At 40.8% G+C, this 24191-nt stretch overlaps 2 protein-coding genes across 4 annotated transcripts; both read left to right on the top strand.

Annotated features, from left to right (window-relative positions):
• The first annotated feature begins 2570 nt into the window (after positions 1 to 2570).
• Positions 2571 to 5685, top strand: sdhaf4 (succinate dehydrogenase complex assembly factor 4). Its single transcript, XM_028603823.1, has 3 exons — positions 2571 to 2786; positions 3885 to 4001; positions 5485 to 5685. The coding sequence occupies exons 1-3, from the start codon at positions 2729 to 2731 to the stop codon at positions 5592 to 5594; spliced, it is 285 nt and encodes a 94-aa protein (XP_028459624.1). The 5' UTR covers positions 2571 to 2728; the 3' UTR covers positions 5595 to 5685.
• A 3679-nt stretch (positions 5686 to 9364) lies between these two features.
• Positions 9365 to 22410, top strand: cep68 (centrosomal protein 68). 3 transcript variants are annotated; one of them, XM_028603968.1, is made up of 9 exons: positions 9365 to 9491; positions 10754 to 10833; positions 10936 to 11237; positions 12588 to 13598; positions 16633 to 16783; positions 18012 to 18208; positions 18419 to 18541; positions 21282 to 21378; positions 21467 to 22410. In XM_028603968.1, the coding sequence occupies exons 3-9, from the start codon at positions 10968 to 10970 to the stop codon at positions 21640 to 21642; spliced, it is 2025 nt and encodes a 674-aa protein (XP_028459769.1). In that variant the 5' UTR covers positions 9365 to 9491; positions 10754 to 10833; positions 10936 to 10967; the 3' UTR covers positions 21643 to 22410. The 3 variants fall into 3 exon arrangements, with proteins under 3 accessions (XP_028459769.1, XP_028459767.1, XP_028459768.1); XM_028603966.1 differs by having other exon boundaries at positions 18009 to 18208; XM_028603967.1 differs by lacking the exon at positions 9365 to 9491 and adding an exon at positions 10102 to 10345 and having other exon boundaries at positions 18009 to 18208.
• The last annotated feature ends 1781 nt before the right edge of the window (positions 22411 to 24191 follow it).

Below are 24191 nucleotides of genomic sequence, written 5' to 3'. Positions count from 1 at the left end.
GACTCGTTCCAGTTCAGATGTGTAAGAACGATATAAACAGAATGACACATTTGCTGCCAAATGAGTGGAATGCCACAGCGAACTCACGTTTATATACATTCAACAATAAACTCAGATCATTTCAGCCCCTCTTAAATGCTGATCTACAGTCAGGACTGTAATAGTCTATATCCACAATATTCCACTTCCGGGATTGCTCCGGTGCCGCAGGAAATTCTGCCGGATGTATGTGTTTTCGCCGATGTCTTTGTGTTGTAATTTTAAACTCCGGTGGATTTTTAAGGACTATGGTGAACTGCTCCTCAGATCTCTGCAGGGTAAATCCAGACAGCTAGCTAGACTATCTGTCCAATCTGAGTTTTCTCTCACACAAGTAAAACAAGTTTTGAACGTACACATGTTCCACCAAAACAAGTTCAATCCCCAGGCCATTACTTTAGCGGCATTGTGCGTAGCTTAGCATCGCCCAAGATGATTGTGATTGGTTTAAAGAAATGGCAATAAACCAGAGCACGTTTTTCTCCCATTCCGGAATGCTGTGTGGACTAGCCAGACCCTCCTCCGCAGCGCTGTGGAGGAAGTTCTGGCAATGCAAGACCAGGACTGTAGCTACCAGTGAGGACAGTCAGGTCATGTATGTAGGTGATTCCCAACCAGGGTAGCTGTAACACCTGAACACAGGGATTTTAAACAGGCAGCTAAAATGGAAGGTAGAAATAAAAAGGTAAAAAATACTGCATTAGCGACTGAAATGGTTCGCTAAAAGTATTGACTTAACAGTCCAAATAGTTAGCTAAAAGTATTGAATAAATGGTAGGAATAAAAGCTATTAGCAGCTGAAATAGTAAGCTAAAACTACTGACTAAACAGTTGATATAGTAAGCTAAAACTACAGACTAAACAGTTCAAATAGTTAGCTAAAAGTACCGACTAAACAGTTGATATAGTAAGCTAAAACTACAGACTAAACAGTTCAAATAGTTAGCTAAAACTACAGACTAAACAGTTCAAATAGTTAGCTAAAACTACTGACTAAACAGTTGATATAGTAAGCTACAATTACTGACTAAACAGTTGATATAGTAAGCTAAAACTACTGACTAAACAGTTCAGATAGTTAGCTAAAAGTAATGAATAAATGGTTTTATTTAATTTTTTTTAACAGTGTTTGGGAATTGTATGAAAGGGTTCGGAGTTCATCTAACTTGGTTGTGGGGGTATAGACGGTTTTAGCATTCTGTTGCTTGGCTTAGCTTTCAATTTTGGTGTAATTCAGGTCCTTGAACAGTCTGCCAGGATAATGTCATTTTTACATTTCTGTTTGTGTACAGTTTATTTAAATAAGGTATTGTTCATCAGTGAGCTTTAGAGCTGTCGGTAGATGTACTTTTGAACTTTGGACAGAGTCAGGTTCTGCAGACCTTACACCAGGCGGCTTTTCCAGCAATTCCACTTTTGACAGACAAATTTCCAATATGTGAGTAAAACCATGAGAGTTGTGCTAGAGTAGGGGCGGCTCCCGTCATCTCGATCACTTGTTACAAGGTGCTCATAAAACTCATTCCGAGCTGTCTAAGTCTTTTCCCCGTCTTGACTTTCCGACAATATGTTTGATATATAATCGAAAGTTTAGTAAGTAGTAAAATCTTCTAGTCTGTGACTAAAAATGTGTGTAAAAATGATTAAATAGGTACAACACCAAAGCTTAGCCTACTGGTTATTTTTGCAGACTTACAATCTCCATACCAGAATTCTTGGCTCTGTGCAGGAGCAAAAGTAGGCTACTTGTGGTCCTGGAGTGACAGGAACTATCAGACTGACGTTATCAAGCAAATTGGTCTTTATTGTTCCATCTACTGTTTTATATATATGGGAGGAAAAGCAGCTTATGGCGCTTTTCCATTACATGGTACCTGCTCGACTCGTCAAAAAAAGTAACGAGGATGGTTCCATACAACGCTCTTTACAAGTACAATAAATGATCAGTTCACTACTTTCATTGAATTTTTTGGGTGTTTTATAGCATTTAAAAAAAAAATGATAAAAGAACATTGAAAAAAGCTTAAAAAACGGGGGGGGGGGGGAACAAAAACTTCAAATAAAGTGCAGAATAAATCGACAAAGACATCGAAAAAAGTGACAAAAAACTTGAAAGAAAGTGACAAAAACTTCAGGAAAAGCGACAAAAATGTCCACAAAAAAACGACCAGAGCTATAGTGACGACCAAAAAAAAAGTTTTCATTTAAACCCCATTTTGACCCAGAAAAATAAACAAATGCATGGTCGACAGGAAGACAACACAATTAAGGGTTAAAAAGAATAGCATTAACACATCACGTTACTCAAAGTAACTTCAATAATGATAATATCATGATCAAATAGCCTATATTCAGTCGTATAATTCAAACTAAACAGCAACAAAACAAAACTATTAATTATAACAAAACAACAAATATCTCCAACAAATGAAGGGATGGTAGTAAAGCTGGAAATATAGAAACGTCACAACCTTAGATACTGTCTATGGTCGCAACACTGTGTGTCTGATATCTAGTGATTTGTCTCCACCTACTGGCGACCATCGCCATGGTCGCCATTTTCCGTCGCTGGATGATGATGATGAAAGTTGCGTAAACGAAGCGCGACAAACAAGGTCCATAACAAAAACGTCTTGTTTTTGGCATTGACATATTGGCATAGGTTTTTGGTTCTCTTATCAGTGCAGACATGTCTCTCCTACGGTTCCGTGCTTCAGCCAGCAGACTACAGAGTTTAGTCTTTACAGGTTAGTGTGTGTGTGTGTGTGTGCGTGCGCGCGCTCTTTGGTAACGTTATTAGCTGAGCCAAAACTCCATTCAAAAACCTGCTGTTTTAGTGTCTTCCTACAGCATGACCTGGCTATGATATAACGTTAGCTAACCTTCGACATGGTCAGGGTGTGTGTGCTTTGGTAACGTTATTAGCTGAGCCAGAACTCCATTCAAAAACCTCCTGTCTTAGTGTCCTACAGTATGACCTAGCTATGATATAACGTTAGCTAACCTTCGACACACACACACATATATATATATATATATCTCATCAGATATTAAGGAAACATGTTAAACTGAAATACTATCTTTTCTGACAACAATGCTAATGTCAGTATTTTTTCTTTTTGAAATTTACATTCCGTGACGGAATTTATGTTTATGTTTTGATCTGTGTGTTGTTATCAACGGCCCAGTTTGACAGGCAGGCCGGGTTGCCAGATATACCTGTAAACATGTAAACCCAGCGCGCTACAGCTGGAACGGTAGTACAGCCATGAAAGCAGCAAACGAACTAACAGGATCAACGGAGATAGATTCTACATGACATAATGGGTCTGGGTGGTGTGGGGTGTGGGTGTCCTCCCCTAGGGTTATTTTGAGCGTCAAAGACTTCATTTCCTGCATTCTGATACACTTTTATGCACCAATTTATGGTGGGAATACCTTTTTTATTTAGCCTATGCGAAGGACAACACAGATGACATTCAAAATATATCACATATATAATGGAATATAAAGCAGTAAGGGGGCTTTCACAGGGACCTAAGTCTCTCTGCATGTTCTGCAGTGTTAGTTTAGTTTGCTCTCACATTACTTGACCCCGTATTTGTGAATACAAATATGTGAAGTAAAAGTTCTGTCACAAAACTATGTTGTTGGGTATCATAGCACATTTTTAGGTGGGTGTATGGAAGTCCTGGAGATTTCATAGTGGGTATACTGCGTATACCTGCATAACACATAGACTACACCACTGGATAAATCTGTGCTGTTATGAATCCTACATTGTGCACTGGGTGCAGCCAGCTCCCCGTTATATATCTCTGTCGTTTCCGATGGGATTTGTTCAGGGTGTTCCCGGCGGGAAGCCAGCGGAGCGGTGAAGGACAAGGAGCCGCTGAAGAAAGCTAAAACCCCGCAGGGACGGTTTGACATCCCCGAGGAGAAGAGCAGCCCTCTCCTGCAAAGTAAGCATTACGCAGGGGACTCTGTCTTTTGTTTTGGCTCAGGCTGCACTGCGTGTTCTTGCAAAATAAGATGAGAATATTAAACCGAAGAAATTGCAAAGCGCTGTTATCTTTGTAGTCTGCTGGTCAAAATCTCTGCTGAATTATCCCTTGTGTTGTCCTCGGGTCAAATTTGACCCGTTTTCAAAGTTTTTAATATCAGAAATATTGGTTTCTTATTACCAAATTGCCCCTAAAATAACTTTGATGCGTGCATATAGGTTGTATGGGACCCATGCAACAGTTTTCACAGGTAAAATGAATGATTACTTCCATTGAATTTTGGGTGTTTTATTCAATTTCATATAATTTGAAAAAAAATCTGTTTAAATGGTTTTAGAACAGTCTCCTGACTAAACTTTGACATAAACCAGTCTGTGATTCACTCACCATCCTCTGATCATAACTATTAGTCATATTAATTCATAATTTCAGCTTTTTTCTAACTCAAAAATTAGGTAAAATGTCTTATACATTAGGTTTAATGATCATGAATAAATAAAAAGTGTTGAAGAAAGTGACAAAAGCCCCAAAGCATAAAAAGGGACAAAAACGTCAGAAAAAGCCCCCCCAAAAAGTTCATTTTTAAATTTTGACCCGGAAGGACAAGTTCATGGTCGACAGGAAGACAACACGAGGGTTATGAGATCAACTAGAATTGTAACTCTTCAGACAGAGAACGTGTTTGATGATCAATAATAATAATAATAATAATGAGGGACCCTCATTATGCTACTGTAGAAGTGTGGTGCTATTTTGAGCCTTGTTAGTCGTATAAAATAGCCATGTGCCCCGAAAGCTAGCGTTAGCAGCTAACCACTGGTTTTGCGGTAGCTTGTTTAAAGCTAGAGGCATTTGATTAGCATGAAAACAGATCCCAGAGAACGGTCGACTAGGTACACATATGTTATTAACCCCTGGGTTCATTTTGTGCCAGAATTGTCCTTAAATGAAGAGAGGGAAGTGCTGACTGCATCAGTTGTAGCTAGGTGGACCTACTGCATTGTAAACTGTATATTTTGAAGTAAAGCAGTTGTGGGAGGAAATCATCTAAGGCTGCAACCAATGACTATTTTCTTTGTTGAATAATCTGTCAATTATTTTCTCGTTTTTTCATGGAAAATGTCAAGAAATGGTGAAAGATCAGTGTTTCCCAAAGGCCAAGATGACGTCCTCAAATGTCTTGGTTGGTCCACAACTCAGATTTTCAGTTAACTGTCACAGAGGAGAGAAGAAACTCGGAACAATATTCATATTTAAGAAGCTGGAATCAGAGATTAGGGTTTTTTTATAAAACAAAAAGAATAAAAACCGATTAATCGATGATCAAAATAGTTAAAATGATATAGTTAACAACTAATTGATTGATTGATCTTTGCAGCTCTGTATCCTCTTATCTAAAGCAGTGTTTCTCAAACTGATCCATTCCCTTGTTGTCCTCCAGAGTTCCCTGATGATGTGAACCCTGTAACCAAGGAGAAGGGGGGTCCTCGGGGTCCAGAGCCCACACGCTACGGAGACTGGGAGAGAAAGGGCCGCTGTGTAGACTTCTAGTTCAATACTCATAAATCTGATATATCACACCTGTATATGGATATTTAAACGATTGGATGATTAAATGTCAGATCAGAAGGTGAGAATAACTGTTCCTGACTGACTGTATTCTTACTCACAGTGAGAAAGGAGAACTCCTGCATACATTAGGAACAACTTCGCTAAGTGTGCCTAATGGGTAACTACCGGTTTTTTTTTCAACCTGGACCCTATTTTTCTATCTTGCTATTTTAAGCAATATCGCTGCAGTAAGTTAATAGGCCAATTGTCCAGCTTGTATTTACGTTCATAAAAGTGCTCATTTTGCCACTGACAGACTCAGATTAATATTCTAAGTATCTGACAACATTATGGAAAGAATTTCTAAGGAGGATGACTTTTCTGTTAAAGAGTAAGATCCTTTTTTTTAAACATAAAAACATCTGCGATATTGCATTCGCTAAACACACCAGACTCCATGTAAATAAACAGTAGTTTTAGCATCGTGAAATACACTTAATTGAAAGTCGACAGAAACAAAATAAAACTATGAAAAGCCATTTTGTGTCGTCTTTCCACTTTTCCAACCATCACAACTCTAGTTTTGGTTGAAATAAACAGAGTTTACAGATTTACATGTGAACATATGTTGGATCTATACATGCTAAAAGTATTGTTTTTTTTAAATTGAGTCTGGTGGGTTTAGTGCTAGTGACTTCAGAGCTGTTTCTGATTAAACAGAAAGGTCTCAAAGAGGTTTTAAATGCTTATATATGAAGGGATCCTTTCCATAATGTTGCCAGACACTTAGAATATTAATCTGAGTCTGTCAGCGGCAAAACAAGCCTGTCAGCGGCAAAACAAGCCCTTTTCGGAAGATAAACACAAGCTGGACAATTGGCCTATTAATTGCCAACTGCAGCGATCTTGCTTAATACTGGACCAATGTCAAAGACCATCAGTCACTTAGACAAAAAAATGGGAAAATAGGGTTGGAAAAAAACGGTAGTTACCCTTTTTAAGTGTAATCTGGCTGTTGATTTTGTGCATTTTGTTAAAGGGTCATGCTCAAAAAAAACAAATGTCATGAAAAATGACTTATATGCGAAGCTCCAAGACACAATCTGCACATTGATGGTGTTTTGTTGCAGGTGAGAGTGAGGCTGGTTCTGAGTGCTGGTCCTGTAGGATGAATGTGTTCTGTCCAAGTATGAATGTTAAGATCTGTTAAAACCATAAGTTCGACTCAGTTAATTTAAAACGGCAGTCAACAATCTGTTTTCCTCCCAATAACTGCACTTGTTTCACACTGGACATGTGATTATAACGGGATCATCACACTGGGATGACTCCCAGGATTCCAGATGCCATCTGTAGGTGAAGTCTGGATCGGATAGATCATATGGGATTTCCGTTGGTTTCAAAGAAAAATAAACAAATCATTAATTAATAGGTTACATGGTTCATTTTTTTTATTCATTTCAAGAGGATTTATGAAGAATATAACCATGTTTTGATATGAGAAAGACAAAACAGGGAAACCAAAAAAATTACCACCCCTGACCCACAGCGTATGTATGTATGTATGTATGTATGTATGTATGTATGTATGTATGTATGTATGTATGTATGTATGTATGTATGTATGTATGTATGTATGTATGTATGTATGTATGTATGTATGTATGTATGTATGTATGTATGTATGTATGTATGTGAAATATTTGCAGTTTCTCAGAGTCAACAGCTTGCGTGATAGGCAGCTCACAGGACAACAGCTTCAAGCACAGCCTAGTAGTGGTCGTAATAAGCAAGTCTCAGTTGAGAGCTGAAGGTTTGATAGGTCGAGTTGCAGCAAAGATGCTAAGACGTCAGAATAAGAAAAAGAGGCTTGCCTGGGCCAAGAAACCTCATCAATGGACTACTGAAGACTGGAAGAAGGTGCTATGGACTGATGAATCAAAATTTGAAATCTTCGGTTCGTCACGCAGGATTTTTGTACGCCGTTGAGTAGGCAAAAGGATGGTTCCTCAGTGTGTGACATCAACTGTCAAACATGGAGGAGGAAGCGTGATGGTCTGGGGCTGTTTTGCTGGATCCAGGGTCGGTGATTTGTACAGAGGGAAAGGCACCCTGAACCAAAACGGCTACCACAGCATTTTGCAGCGCCATGCATTACCCTCTGGTATGGGCCTAGTTGGTCAGGGGTTCATCCTACAGCAAGATAATGACCCGAAACATAAGTCCAAGCTATGCCAGAACTACCTTAGCAAAAAAGATCAAGATGGTAAGCTTAAAAACATGGAGTGGCCAGCACAGTCACCAGACTTAAACCCCATTGAGCTGGTTTGGATGAACTGGACAGAAAAGTGAAAGCAAAGCAACCTCCAAGTGCCACACATTTATGGGAACTTCTGCAACAGAGTTGGGAAGAACTTTCTGAGGAATATTTGATTTCCATTGTAGAAAGAATGCCACGAGTGTGTTCAGCTGTTATATCTGCCAAAGGGGGCTACTTTGAGGAGTCAAAAATTTAGAATACATTTTTGTTTATAAATTGATTCCATGATTTCTTTTTTAACTTAAATTGTTCATTTGTTCTATTTTTTCATTTCAGAGTACAATAAGACATTGAACTGCATGAATTTCAATAAAAACCTGGAAAAATTGGGGTGTTCTAAAACTTTTGACCGGTAGTGTATATACATACATATACACTCACCTAAAGGATTATTAGGAACACCATACTAATACCGTGTTTAACCCTATCCTATCAATATGGGCCAACATTTGTACAGAATGCTTCCAGCACCTTGTTGAATCAATGACGCAAAGAATTAAGGCAGTTCTGAAGGCGAAAGGGATCCCCACCACACCATTACACCACCGCCAGCCTGCCCAGTGGTAACAAGGCATAACAGATCCATGTTCTCATTCTGTTTACGCAATATTCTGACTCTACCATCTGAAGGTCTCAACAGAAATCGAGACTCATCAGACCAGGCAACATTTTTCCAGTCTTCAACTGTCCAATTTTGGTGAGCTCGTGCAAATTGTAGCCTCATTTTCCTATTTTTAGTGGAGATGAGTGGTACCCGGTGGGGTCCCATCCCCCTCAAGGTTGTGCAGTAGACTGGGAGCACAGGAGGACAAATTTCCATTCCACTTCACTTGCAAAGGCGGGTGTAATGATGGGCGTAAGTCCAGAAAAGGGCCCCATTTTGTTCTGTTCTGTTGCAAGTTTCCTCCTCACACTATGAGATGTTTTTAGGCATACTTAATGAGGATGTTAAATAATTCAACCAATGCCTCTGTTATTTATAGCCATTTTTTTTTATATGGTCTACTTTTAGTCAGGGTTCAGAGTTCTCTCACTGTATTCTAATGCTCTATCACCATCATTAGTACCAGTCATTGTATTGGTAGTGCCAGTATTTGTAGAGGTTGTTACTACATGATACATTGTCTGACTTTGATTATATAATATATAAATATTTGTATGCACTTCTTATTTTGTCCACTAAAGGGCAGTGTGAAGCCATATATGGTCCAGCTGCGGCTTCAGTTGTGTTGCCTTCATTGGCTGTCTGTTATATTGTGTGGTTTCGCCTCACAAAGCAATAAAAAGTAATACGACGCTTTTTTTCGTTGTTAAGCGTTCATTTGAATTATTACTTTTGTATTCTTAAGATGTGGTTATATTTCACACACTCTACATGTTGCACTACATAAGCGACTCTTCTTCATTAGAAAAGACTAGTGCTAATTAACTTCGTACAGGAAAGAGGCATGACAGGATTTGAGGAGAAGTACGTGAAGGCAGCACGAAGGAGGCGGCGCAAGGACTGCAGTGACACAAAAGCTACTGTGAAGCTCCAGGAACTAGACGCTCCGAGCTCAACTTTTATACTTAACGTGGTAAGTGTCTGTCATTTGTATTGTTCTGACACAGAGACAGAGCTGTAACGGGCGCTCGAGTCGTTTATTAGTCAGACTGCATTGGTTTTCGGTATGTGTCTAACGTTATTGTCTGACTTCCGCCGAGCTCAGTGGATCAAAAGGATGCCGAATTTATGGGCAGATCCTAAAGAATTGTGAAGTTGGATTGGTTATAATAAGCAAGGACAAGTCTAATTGCAAGACTTTTTTTTTTTTAAAGTCTATTACGACGCAATATTTATCTTAGTAAAATCACAAAGCCTTTGGAATTCGAAACATCTTGTAGTCCTCTGTAGGCTCCGTCTCAAGTTGTGTTTCTCGTCAGCAGTTGAATCGCACTAAATAAAATAAGCTTTCGACGACCTTACATGGCCACCTCTGTGAACTCCGATGGCTTCTCGTTCTCTCCTCTTGTAGGTCACTAGTGTGTCACTGCTTGTTGCCATGGTTTCATCCACAGTCCCACTCCACTCTCCCCTGGGATGAATTCAACCGTTGAGCAGCATGGGCTCTGTGGGGGGGCACTATGAATGTACTGTGGTTGTTAATTGACAGTCCCACAGCTGTACTGGTGATTGGCCCACACCGTTTCCTCCTCCACCCTAACCACCAACACACCAGGGGGAACTTTTGTTGCGTTCATGAGCCGCTGAGCGACTCTTCCAGGGCTCTAATGACCGCTGCTAATGATGCAAACTAGTGGTAATAAAAAAGGCCGTAGGCCTACGCTTGCACCCTAGGCGTGGAATTGATCACTTTTTGGTGTGACTCCGTTTAGCAGGCGAACCAGAATCCATGAGCCTTGTAGTGACGTAGCAACTCCTCGCGCATCTGTGAGTGCTGTACTGCGAATGTGTGGAGACACTTGCTATTTCCCAATTTATAGATAGATGGTTCTCCGTGCTGTTGCTTCTGTAGGGCTCTAAATATCTGGTTTGGGCCTTTTTGTTGCGTAAAGTTTCTGGTTTGGGGTTTGATCATTTTAAAATGTAGCATGTTAAAAAAATTCCTCTTTTTTTATTTTATTTTTTATTTAAGCATTTGGAACAGGTCTCAAAGACACAGGTATGGGTCAGGTGTAGGTCTCAGTCTTAAACCTGTGCAGAACTTTGGTCTGATGTGTAAATAGGCAACTGTTTGCCATACCAACTTTATAAGGTGATAATATGTCAGATGCTGTGTTGTCTTGTGGTCATTAAATGAACAAATGTGTTTTTATGGACTTTGCTGTGTCATTACAGTGCTTCTGTGTGCATCAACTGAGCAACATGATGCTTGTTGTTGAGAAGACACTGGACCAAAAGCTTGCGGTTCCTTCAAGGTACATCCATGAAAGCCATGGCATCAAATTATGGTTCAATGATACAAAGCAACACATCTCATTCATTCATTTGAAAGTTGCTAAATTGTTATATTCCTTTAGTTGACAGGATCTTCTTACATTTCCGTTGTCCAATGGAAGCCAAGGGATGCAGCCAGAGGTGGAAGACGCATCTCCCAGAGTTTAAACATAGCCGGGGATGCCCGAGTCCGACTACAAAAGACAGTGAAAGAGGCACGACAGAGAAAGAGAGAGACCGAGGAAGGCCACACAGAAATGTTACTGTGGCTCCCACCTCCAGGTATCTGACAGACAGACAGTATGTGATGAGAAAGCCTCTGTTCTCTGCTGAACAACATGCATCTATCTTAAAGAAGACACATCCACAGAAGCACACAGAGAAGGTGAGGAGGACGGAGAGCGAAGGACTTCTCCGAGCATGCTATTTATTAAATGACTCTGTTTAATTAATTTTTTTTTTTTCTAGAGGAAATTAAATTGCATGTTTTTGAACTGAACTAGTAACTAGTAAACTCTGGTCATGTGCATTTGTTTTCATAGAAGCCGGCGAATGCACGACTACTGTCCACCGACTAGGCTAACATCTCCGCTAGCTAGCTAGCTAGTAAGCCCGTAACAGACAGCGATCGTAATAAAAACCTTTACAGACCATAGCAAACATCCTGAGGTCACAATAACTAGAAATACAAAGATTAAACCGATTTTATCCCAAAGATACTTACAAGTGCAACAGCAAGAACGCCAGGTCAGCATCAGATTTGACTCCTCTCTCGGTCAGTCTGCCGTTTCTTCTTCCTCTGTTCCTCCGACAATGCTTTCCTAACTTTCTGCTTCTTTTTTGCCGGCTCAGATATGACAATAGTTTGAAAAACTCCATCGCTACCTTGTTCTTATAACTAGCCGGTTCATATATGTGTGCAGTGCCGTGAAGTTATTCGTTACATGGCGAGACCTGATATCACACGATACCTCCTGATGCTGAGGCCGCCAGATCGCCAGCCCAAAGTTGCAAGGGGGGGGTTCCGCTCACAGGCGCTAGGGGGGAGCGAGACGACCACCATTCAACCCGAAAAAAGTCATATAACCATTCCAATGACTCCGAAGCTGTTCAGTTAAGGTGAATTAAGCTAAAAAAAAAAAAAAAAAAACGGTATAGTTTCCCTTTAAACTTGGTTGAAATGTGTAGCATGGGCCCAGGAAGAACACATTCAATTTTTTATATTTTTTTTCCCATTCGTTAAAATTGCGAGATGGCCTTGGCGGAGGTCTTGAGGAATGCCCTTCTAGTTATGTAAATGTGATGTGATCTTCTATATGAATCCAAGTGCCAAAGTCACTTTTCTTCAAAAGTCAGAGCAGAAAGTAAGACCTAATAGTTCCACTGGGAGCCAGTGAAGGTGGGCGAGGGTAGGGGTGATGCGCTGCCAGGAAAACAAGGAAGTATTCAAATAAACCTCATAATATTACAGCAGTTTTCAAGATTAAAGGGCTTTTGTCTCGTGATTACACTTTTTCTCGTAAAACGACAACTTTATCTCATGAAACGTTACGTTTTCTTTTTATTCACGGTAGCCCTGATATGTTGTAATAATAAGTCAATAGGCCTACTTAATAATCAGTCTGCCTAAAGAGCCATTACAGAACGTTTACATGGAGTAAATGCTTTAACAGACAGATACAGCCAGCAATGTTACTGTATCATGTTTTAATTCTGTCAGTTTTCTGCCTTGTAGGAGAACCAGTTGGGTGTTAGCAGGAGTGAAGAAAATCAGCAACCCAGTGACCTACAGTTCTTGACCAGACCAAGAGAGGAGCTGACCCCAGAGAGCTACAGCCTCTCTCACAGTGACGTCTCACGTCCCTCGGCCTCAAGAAAAGACCCCGGCTCACCCTGGGGCGTCTCGGAGCTCGGGACCAGGCTGTGCCATGAAGAACCCAGTTTTGTATCCCCTTTCCCTGGCAGCAGATCAGCTCAGCGGAGCTTCTTAAACTCCACCGTGGAGGTCCAGAGACCGAACCCACCTCTTAGGCCACAACTGACCTCTACTGTTCTGTATCCTACTTACACCCCTCGCTCAGAGCACTCCAGGCCAGGCCAGACCCAGCTCAGGCTGGGAGGGAGGGAGCGGAGAGGCAAGGGAGAGACCAAACTATGCTCTTCTGGAGGACATATAAGAGGACATCCAATGTCTCCCCACCAGGCCAACTACTGGGCCTGTGCCATCCCTAAGGCTTTGCCTCCATCTCCAGACCGGACATCTGCAGGCTGGGACCCAAACAGGGAGTACCAGGCCCTGCTGGACTATACCTACCCTCTTAGACCGGGGCAGTTGCTCTGTGAGGGGGACAGCTCCAAGTTCCAGGAAGACTCTCTCTTCCAAACATACCCAAACCTGCAGGACTCAGGGATTGAACTGGACCATCTTTGTAGCTCCGCCAGCCTGTCAGGGTTGGACTTTTCTTTTAGCGTGGGTCATAAGTCCCCTGAATCCCCCGGTGGTCCGCCCTCTGGTGCCTTGCTCTGCCGAACAGACCCTGTGGCTTTGTCCTTGGACAGTTTGGACGATAGTAAGAACAGAGATGAAATCAATTTTTGCAAGTGTGACGGCTGCCATCATCAGCACCACGCACTGTCCTCCTCCAGCACTGCTCTCCCACAGTCCAGGTGTGTATGTGGGGAGGTGGACGAGGAGTTCTGGCCTCTTCCAGAGCAGCTGGAGGAGCTACAGCTGCTCCCCAGACAGGTCAGTGTTGTCGACACTCTTTACTGAAGGACCACACTGGTGCCTTTGCATGTTAAAACCCATTCACCTCAAATCACTCAAGCTGCATTATTGCTGATCATTTTCCAAAGTAATATGTTTTAAAATTGCGTTCATTTAACCATGGTCTGAAAATCTACCTGCAGAGACTTAAATGCTGGTTTAAGTAGCAGTTTTCTTCAAAGTGCCCCTCTCTTGCCGGCAGAGACACACATTATACAGTATATACTGGGTAATACAGTAACAGAATAATATATGTATGTGTTCAACAGCATACTGCAACAATAACATAATACCAAAAAAACTTGAACTTCAACTTGGGTGTTGAACGTCAAAAGTAACGTTACCTGAAAACAGAGTGTAGTTTCTTTTTAGCATCTCACATCACACTTTCAGTCACTATGCAGTGTTTCCTTTAGGATTTTTTTAGCAGTGGGGGCAGGTCTTCATTTAAATTTGCAAGACCAGGCTTAAATGAACTGACAGCATAAGTTATACGACTTACAGTTCTCAAGGACATACACACACGATCTCAACTGGCTAGTTATCCTCGTGTGTCCGCGCTTTTCTCCAACATGCACTCTAACAATGCATCCCTATTTCTGATACCGTGGGGGGGCAAAAATCTTTCCGTGGGCGGCCGCCACTGTCAAATCTACATAGAGGGAACACTGCTAGGAACACTACTACAGTCAGAAACATTGTGCCAAAATATGAACAATAACGTCGCTGTCAACGGTAGGGCTGCCACCTCTTAGTCGATTAGTCGACTAATCGGTCATTTTGGTCTTAGTCGACTAAGATTTCTTTAGTCGATTAGTCATTTTTTTAAGCTTATTCATGCTTAATTACTTATTTCCAAGAAACTTCTGAGCACATTTATGGTAAACACAAGATTTAAAGTGGTGCTTTTGCAGGATTAATTGTGGAGAAACTCAGTTTTACAGATGGTTAATTAACATACATTTATATTGTGCTTTTCTAGTCTTAACCACCTCTCAAAGCGCACAGCTCTGTCAATTAAATCAACTAATCGATTAGTTGACAAAATTGTATAAGTGTTAGTCGACTAAGAATTTCTTTAGTCGAGGACAGCCCTAGTCAACGGGCTTATCTGCTAATTTTAGCTACCGACCATTAGCTTGAAACCATCCAGCAAATAGACGGTACCATAGGGTGCCGTTACCTGAAACCCGTGATTCAACGTCACCGCTCATTTTACAAACAGTTTAACAACGAAACTAAACGCTGAGTGAACATTACTAGCTAAGTTTTTCATGTTGGTTTTGAGCGGTATGCACCCCCACTAACCTGGAAAACGGTTTTAAAACGGTAACGTTACTACAGCGTGTCGGAGGAATACAGCGCTCTCCTGCAACGGGAGTCCGAGGCAGAGGGACCGTCACCGCAGCGTTAGCTAACATTAACTTCTTGTCTCATCTGGGGTCTGATAAACAGTAAATTCATCAAATTCAGTGTCCACAATGCTATTTTCCATTAAACTGTAGCTGTCCTATTTCACGGGACCAGTGTGAGTGCGAATTTCATGTCGCTGCCAAATTGGGGTGCTCAAATGCCACTTGTTGGTGTAGCATAGTTGCTCCTTCACCTGTTTAAAGTTAATCAGTGTGTTGGTGATAATAGGGGCCATAGGCTAGCATACACGTTTTTGGACACACACCTGCAAAGGCAAGGTCTTGCAGTTTTAGACTTCCAGTGAGGTTTTGCTCTATTTCTCTCCATGGGACTGTAGATGAGGGGTCCATCCAAACTCTGAGGGCCATAGCTGACAGGCTCTGTGATACACTTTAAGGTTGGGGAGGGCCAAGCCTCCCGTGTTTGAGGTACGTTGTAGGGTAGAGTATTTTAGCCTAGGTTATTAATTATTACAAATATATTGCCGAATTAAGGTATCAAGTTTCTTCCAGAAATTTATTGGTGGGGCTAAGGGGATTGTACCTAAGAAATTCACACGAGGAACTATGTTCATTTTAACAGCAATCCTGGAGCGTAGTGATGCCGGTAGCGCAGACCAGTTGGCCAGATCTCTTTGAACACTACTTTATATAGTTTCATAGTTGTCCTGGACAACTCGCTGTAGGGATGCGTGTATGGTGATGCCCAAATATGTAATTTTGCTTTGGGTTGGTATCGTAACACTAATGGCTGATGCCACATTGCCTGTTGTTCAATAAAAGAAGACTAGATTTATTCCAGTTAATTTTATAGATTGATATAGAGATTGAGCCAAATTCATTGAAGATCTTAAGAATTTTTGGAATAGAGTCCTCAAGATCAGCAATGTACAACAAAATATCGTCTGCTAATAATGATACTGAGCTGCTACTGGAGATCACTGATTCAAGCACACTTAGCTGCTTCTCCAAGACCCCAGCGATTAAGTCCTCCATGTTAGAGAATGCGTTTACATCGGTTGCTCTGTTAGCTACCTCTCCATTAGCCGCCGCCATGCTAGCAACTTTCTCTGAACGAATAAATAGTTTTAGGCTACAACGAGACCTGCTTTTTCATGCCTGCAGGCGTTTCACTGAGTCACCGTAATAACAGAGAAAACAGTTTGGTGTTGAAGAAAAAGTAATAGACCTGGTTATTTAATGAAAGACGGAGGCGAGTGCTGGAGCTCTAGTCTCTTGCAACCATTGCGGGTGCTGGTCACGTGTAGACCCCCCCGTTTTGTTTTTGAAGTCCTCCTTTATGAAATATATACAGATACATATCCTGTTCAGAATAAAATAGCATTGATTGCCACAAACATGCCTACTTGATTCTGTTGGCTGAATAGATGAAAACTCTGAAACAAATATAGTGTCTAAAAGGTTGGAAAAATGTATCATACAGACACACCATCATCTTTTTAAACAAAAGTACACTATGGAAAGTGTGTACTTTTCATAGTTAAACAGAATGTGGAACAGTGTTTTTCAGCTTCAATATTTGTTAGTTTTTCTGCATTCCCCTCAGCGAAAGATGGAAAGTATTTGGTCCTTCTGTGCAGGTGAGGGAAGTAACAGCCCAGCTGAGCCGGCCTGTCACAGCCAGCTGGGAGTCTCTGGAGCCGGGCACCCCCTCCATCCTCTCCTCCATCACCCTGCCTGAGAAACAGAAGGCTGAAGTCAAAGAGCTGGAGGGCAGCAATCAGGACACAGGTGAAGGAAAACATGATCGGCAGAGAGGATGTATCAGTAGCAGTAGTAGCTCAAAGTCTTGAGACAACTGACAACTGCATGGCCTATTTCTCGCTTAAAATGTTTTCAGAAGCATGTTTCAGTACAATATGAGATCATATTCTGAACGGCAGCCATGACATGTCTGGCTTAGAATTTCCGGAGAAAACAAACCCATGTGACGCGTTCGTCCAATCAGCTGCCGGTTTTCATTTCTTGGGCAACAATACAGAGTAGCGCCGCCTGCTGCTATGGAGACGTAGACTCAAGCTCAGACTTGAGACTTGACTTAAACTCAAGCTCAGAGACTTGTGAGCATCTCTGAGAATGGGTAAATAAATGTGCCATTAGCTTATGCTTATGCCTCTATTGGCTAAATATTGGTGCAGGATAAAAATGGAAACATGGTAAAATAGTGATGAAACAATCACACTTTGGTGCAAAGGGCAACCTTAAACAAATAATATCCTACAAACAGTAGGTATGATGATAACTGAGGTATATGATCACTACTTAATATTTACAACACAAATTGGTCTAGTACATCATGCTGGACCAATACTTTAAACAGACCGCTACAATGGAAGGTAATGAATGGTAGGAATAAAAAGGTAAAAATACTGCATAAGCAGCTGAAATGGTTTGCTAAAAGTATTGACTAAACGGTCCAAATAGTTAGCTAAAAGTATTGAATAAACGGTAGGAATAAATAGCTATTAGCTGCTGAAATAGTAAGCTAAAACTACTGACTAAACAGTTGATATAGTAAGCTAAAACTACTGACTAAACAGTTGATATAGTAAGCTAAAACTACTGACTAAAAAGTTGATATAGTAAGCTAAAACTACTGACTAAACAGTTCAAATAGTTAGCTATAACTCCTGACTAAACAGTACTTCACGTATGTGCGCATACATGTCCATAAACAAACAAGCTGTCTTTAGTCATTTCAACACTGCCCGTATAGACCAGCTGCATTACTGCCACTACAAGGAGTGTCAAATTAGAACAGAACATATGTTCTCTCTTGCTCTCTGGTGATATCTCTCCATGCAGATAGCTTAGGTTTTATTGGTCCAGGTTTGAAGAAATCATTCTCTGAGATATCTGCCTCCACTCCAACGCAAAGGAGGTGAATGGAGTTAAGTTTGTGGTGCTTAATGCAGTGACAAATTACATCTCAAAGAATCCATCTCCTGTCCATCAGCAGCTGATCGAAGGGACTTTGAGACAGTGAGGAGGAGTTCTGGAGCCTGGGTGGAGCCTGTAGGAGGGGGACTGAGTCCATCCAGTCTCAGGGAGGTGGAGGTTTTGGTGGAGCAGCTGTGTGGCCTCACCCTGCCTGGCAACAAGAGGGGCAGCCAGGAGGACCAGGAGCAAAGTGACTCCCTGATGCAGCACATCCAGGTAGAGACATGATCTGACCTTCCACACAAGAGTGTGACCGCAGTATTCCTGAATATGACCGTATGATACAATGGAACACACTGCCTTCATAGTGACATACAGCGTTTTGACAATTGATTTGCTGGTTGACAATTGATTGCGATTTGAAATGTAAAATCTGCAGGGTTTTATTTTTGATTTACATTGGGACGTAACCATCATTTGTTTTAGGTCTTCTGCTCACACCTGGAGCAGCTCATAAAGCAGTTATATACAGTGTCAGAGAAGATGGAGCTGCTGGCTGCGCCCACTGTAGACATAGACAGTGTAAAGTCATCTCTGGCGGAGTATCAGGTGAGATGCAGACAGCAGCTGCACGTGTGCTTCTGTTTTTACTCCACTGGAGGTCTGCATAGGTGGACACACATTTGTGAGTGCGATTTCCCCTGAAAGAAACTGCAGATTTTTTTTGTTGTTGCCAGGAACACTTTTTCGGCTGGGTTTAATAATTCACTCGGTCCCTCTTCTGTTCAGAAAATAGGCTGTAGGCCGTCTGTCATCTGAGATGAACTTGACAGTGACGTATCTGTGCTGTACCTGTCATTTTCTATTTTAGGTGTTCTCTTTGTGGAGAAACACTGCACAAAAGTAAGCAAGAGTTATTGCATTTCGGTGATGCAGTTAGCCAAACAATTCAATGACTTTGAGTGGCTCAGAGCATCAATGCTTATCTATGAAGCATTAACAAGCATATAAAACTGAGAAAAGCAGTGGAATGTCAGTTTGGCTTGATAAAGAAGCTAAAGAATGTATTGTTTATTAAAATGGACTGTCAATGGGCTACTGAGTAGTGATTCCCAACCAGGGGTACGTGTACTTCTGCTGTTGCCAGGGAGTACTTGGAAAGATTGTAGAGCAGCTCAACTAATATGAAAAAAAATTAATGTATCAGCTGTAACACCTGAATACAGGGATTTTAAATAGACAGCTAAAATTGAAGGTAATGAATGGTAGAAATAAAAAGGTAAAAATACTGCATATGCACCTGAAATGGTTCGCTAAAATTAGTGACTAAACGGTCCAAATAGTTAGCTAAAAGTATTGAATAAACGGTAGGAATAAATAGCTATTAGCGGCTGAAATAGTTAGCTAAAACTACTGACTAAACAGTTCAAATAGTTAGCTAAAACTACTGACCAAACAGTTCAGATATTAAGTTAAAAGTATTGAATAAATGGTAGAAATAAATAGCTATTAGCGGTTGAAATAGTTAGCTAAAACTACTGACTAAACAGTTCAGATAGTTAACTAAAACTACTGACTAAAAAGTTGAAATAGTTAGCTATTATTAATTATTTAATTTATTTATTTTTAGTCAGGTAAAATCACTCCTGAGGTGAGCACATGTTAGAAATGGTCAGTTAATCAACACGCATTCTCATGTTTTCAATGTCATGATTTGGCCTTTTATTGAAGGACAAACTGCAAATTAATTATTTTAACTTCAAACAAAAGGATTCCTATTCTGAGCAACAATTGATTTTAGTTGTGCGGTTGGAAATATATTGCCCTTCATGAACACCTGTTCACCTGTCCTAAATCAAAGGGTCCATCACGCCTACAGATCCTGTCACCCTATCAGACAACCGATTATCATAATTGACACAAAAACAATACCTCAACAAAGGACATTCAACACATGATTCACAACAAAAAATTAATGTCTCAACATTGTTCTAAATCAATACATTTAATTGACCATTATAAGGCGATTCATACATGCATACATTTGTAAGGTGCCATGAACTCAAAAGTCCTTGGTGACAACATTAAAGATCAAGAGTCAATTGTCCATTTTTTTCTTCAATAAAATAAATTGAAGTCCTTCAAAGTGTCGTTTTTTTTTTTTTTTTTTTTTTTTTTTTTTTTTGACAAAAGGTCCATCTTTTTAAGAGTCAACAACAAGCGCTCACAAGAGTTAATTTCACAAATCACTTTCCTTTTGATTCATTCCAGAAGTAAATTCAGAAGTACGTTTCAGTCAATGCTTCATATCTGGTCATTTAGCTCAAGTTGTCTGGCTTGTCTGGTCATGTCTCTTACCATGTGTGTCATGTACACTCACCTAAAGGATTATTAGAAACACCGGTTACATTTCTCATGAATGCAATTATCTAATCAACCAATCACATGTGAGCTGCTTCAATGCATTTAGGGGTGTGGTCCAGGTCTAGACAATCTCCTGAACTCCAAACTGAATGTCAGAATGGGAAAGGAAGGTGATCGAAGCAACTTTGAGCGTGGCATGGTTGTTGGTGCCAGGTGGGCTGGTCTGAGTATTTCACAATCTGCTCAGTTACTGGGATTCTCACCCACAACCATTTCTAGGGATTACAAAGAATGGTCTTAAAAAGGAAAAACATCAAGTATGCTGCAGTCCTGGGGGGTGAAAATGCCTTGTTGATGCTAGAGGTCAGAGGAGAATGGGCCGACTGATTCCAGCTGATAGAAGATCATCTTTGACTCAAATAACCACTCATTACAACCGAGGTATGCAGCAAAGCATTTGTGAAGCCACAACACACACAACCTTGAGGCGGATGGGCTACACCAGCAGAAGACCCCACCTGGTACCACTCATCTCCACTAAAAATAGGAAAATGAGGCTACAATTTGACAGTTGAAGACTGTAAAAATGTTGCCTAATCTGAGGAGTCTCAATTTCTGTTGAGACATTCAGACGGTAGAGTCAGAATTTGACTTAAACAGAATGAGGACATGGATCCGTCATGCCTTGTTACCACTGGACAGGCTGGTGGTGGGGGTGTAGTGGTGTGGGGGATCCCTTTCGCCTTCAGAACTGCCTTCATTCTTTGTGGCATTGATTCAACAAGGTTCTGGAAGCATTCTGTAGAAATGTTGGCCCATATTGATAGGATAGGGTTAAACACGGCATTAGTATGGTGTTCCTAATAATCCTTTAGGTGAGTGTATATTAGAGTGGAAAAGAAAGATCAACTCTACTCAATAAGTATAAAAAGTCACTTCATCCACATTGTGTTCTAACGGTGTAATGTGACACTCTTGTTGTCAGAGTTTTCAGAGAGAAGTGAGTGGTCAACAGCCCCTGACCTCCGGTGTTCTGCACACCGGACAGCTTCTCCTCCGCTGCATCAACACCATGTCTCCACGTCAGTTTGTAACATGCAACATCACGAACACAAACTCGACCTCATTATCTCCTCACTAAGTGTTTTTGTATTCTCTCTGCATTTCCAGTTTTAAGAGACACCCTTCTGTTGATTGAGAGGCAGCGTGGATCTCTGGAGACCCACAATGAGCACTTGTTCTCCTCCATCCTGTCTGCCATGGACAGCCTCACCCAGCCCAGCCCGGTCCAGCACAACAGAGAGGAGGACCCGGGCCCTGTGGGGGTCCAAGGATCCACTTTGTAAACAGACTGCACAACGCGTCTGTGATATGATTCATCTTACTTATTTCGTTATTATCTTACTTTCTTCAGTTTCATAATACAGGGCTCTCATTTCTGTTTCTAATACATACATGTTCCACTCATAGTTACTCTCACCATTGTATTTATCTGTCAATTGAAATGTCTGTGTTTAAATGATAAATTACATTTCATATTCCACCTCACAGACTGTGAATATATTTGTTAGGTCCTTCATATGCTAAATTTAAAAAATGGATAATTATTGCAATGGCACACTGTGATGTCAGTGGACATAAACAGCTGTGTGTCTGGTCTACTTCATACACACCAGTCAGTCTGATCTCTGTCCAGTTGGCAGGTTACAGTCATACACCAATCCAGCCCTTTTTTTTTTTTTTTTTTTTGTCACATGATACAATTCCAGTGAAATGTAATCCCATTAGCTCTGATTTGTACTGTTCTGGAGGATATGGCTACTTGCACTATGATCTTAAGTTGTAGAAGAGGATTTTCTTACAGGGATCAATGACTTTTTAACGTTTTCTTCCCGGCTGCTTTAATTACCTGGACAGGTGGTCACTGTCCACGTGTCCTTGCAATATGTGCAATTGCTCTTGGGGGAATTTTTGGGTCTCTGTAAATTATAGTGTGGTTTTGGTCATTTGTGTGAACTCACTCTCTAAAAAAGCCTTTACAACCCGAAAAAACCCAACCTGTTCACTGTACTGTAATTCAATCAAAGTCATTGAATAAAGCGGTTTGTTTCAAATAGTGGTTTTAATCTGTGTTTGTCATATTGTGTGCCGTCTGTCTGGTGTGGACATTAAGAGGAAACTGGAAAGGTTGCTGCACTGACAGGCCAATCAGGTCAGACTAGTTTACGATTTCAAAGACTTTGGCATCGACCCCATTTTGGGTTAATGACAATTATGAGGGAAAACGGCTGTTCATGTCTTTTTTTTTTTTTTTTTTTTTTTTGGCTTTTATTGCCTTTTATTTGTAGGACACATTAAGACAAGAAAGGTGGGATAGAGAGGGGGAATGACATGCAGCAAATGGCCACAGGTCAGTACTGAACCCACGGCCGCTGTGACAAGGACTGAGCCTCTGTACATGGGGCGCGCGCCCAACCAGGTGAACTAACGAGGTGCCCCTCATTTCATAAAATAATTTTATTTGAAAATAATTCTAATAAAAACACATTGAAGAAAAACAAGGTAGGCTGTGACATCTTTTAAATAAAATAATGTTTTCTATATCTTTTTAGATGAAAGTGTCACATTTAAATTAACGGTATTTATATTGCCAAGGCCTTCAGCTGAATGATTGCTCTGGTAATGGCCATCCCATCATTACGTTTTCTGTCACATAACTACACACTCCTGTCAATCTCTTGGAAGCGGCATGTTTGACTTTGAAGTAGAATATGAAAGTAAACACATCATTATAAATCTTTTATTTCTAAACTTAGCACAAAAAGTAAGGAAATTTATGTTTGGTAGATTATTTCTCTGTGGTAACAATGCTTTTTGGCAATAAATCTTATACCGTTGGAAAGCCTGTTTAGTTCCCTTTCAAATGGTGCCCCATTTGTATGGAACACGCATTTGTGGGATGAGCAACAGCGCTGAGAATATGGGTGAAAAAAAAAGGACTGCTGGCAGGCCATTCCATCCTCTCCACTCCCACATCCTGGAGGTAGTCTCTGATAAACCCCGCCCTGTGGGGGCGAGCGTTGTGATCTTGGAGGATAGAGTTTGGTCCCAGACTGTGGAGATATGGGATTGAATCTCATCTCTATATCTCTCTGCATTGAGATTGCCTCCAATGATGACAAGCCTCGTTTTTCCAGTGAGGGAGATGGCGCCCACACCATCACACTGCCTCCACCAAAAGGTGTTACTCTATCGGTGCAGCAATCAGCATAGCGTTCTCCGCGTCTTCTCCACACTTTGACCCTACGATCCAACTGCCGTAGGCAGAATCAACCAATCCACCAAACACCAAACGAGTCAATGGCAGAATAAGCTGTTTGGCATTGGCAGAGAAGATTTGGTAAATTTTTCATGGGCGCAACCCACATACTGAGCTCCGCTGCTCATCCCACAAATGCATGTTCCATACAAATGGGGCACCATTTGAAAGGGAACTAAACAGGCTTTCTAACGATATAAGATTTATTGCCAAAAAGCATTGTTACCACAGATAAATAATCTAACAAACACAAATTTTCTTACTTTTTGTGCTAAGTATATGCTAAATACCACATCCACAGGAGGAAATTCAGTGGTTCTAAACCATTCTTTCCTGGTTTTATGACTGAGTTTAGAAATTACATTGATTAAATTATTAAGTACTCAAAAAATACTAAAGCCATAAAAACTCTGGTTCTATATGAGTTGCGTGTGACCTCAAAGGTTTATTAATAAGGTTTTTTATTTTTTCTCTGCCTACCAGACTGTCCACCTAGGCTGTAGGCCTACCCCTGTATGTTGTGTATCTGATGTAATGCTCTATGTAATTTGTTCTGTGTTGTATTTGACTGTAATT

This window comes from Perca flavescens, chromosome 17 (genome assembly GCF_004354835.1).
Source record: "Perca flavescens isolate YP-PL-M2 chromosome 17, PFLA_1.0, whole genome shotgun sequence".
NCBI lineage: Eukaryota > Metazoa > Chordata > Actinopteri > Perciformes > Percidae > Perca > Perca flavescens.
Note: the sequence above shows the minus strand (reverse complement) of the source record. Positions and strands in the feature narration are given on the sequence as shown.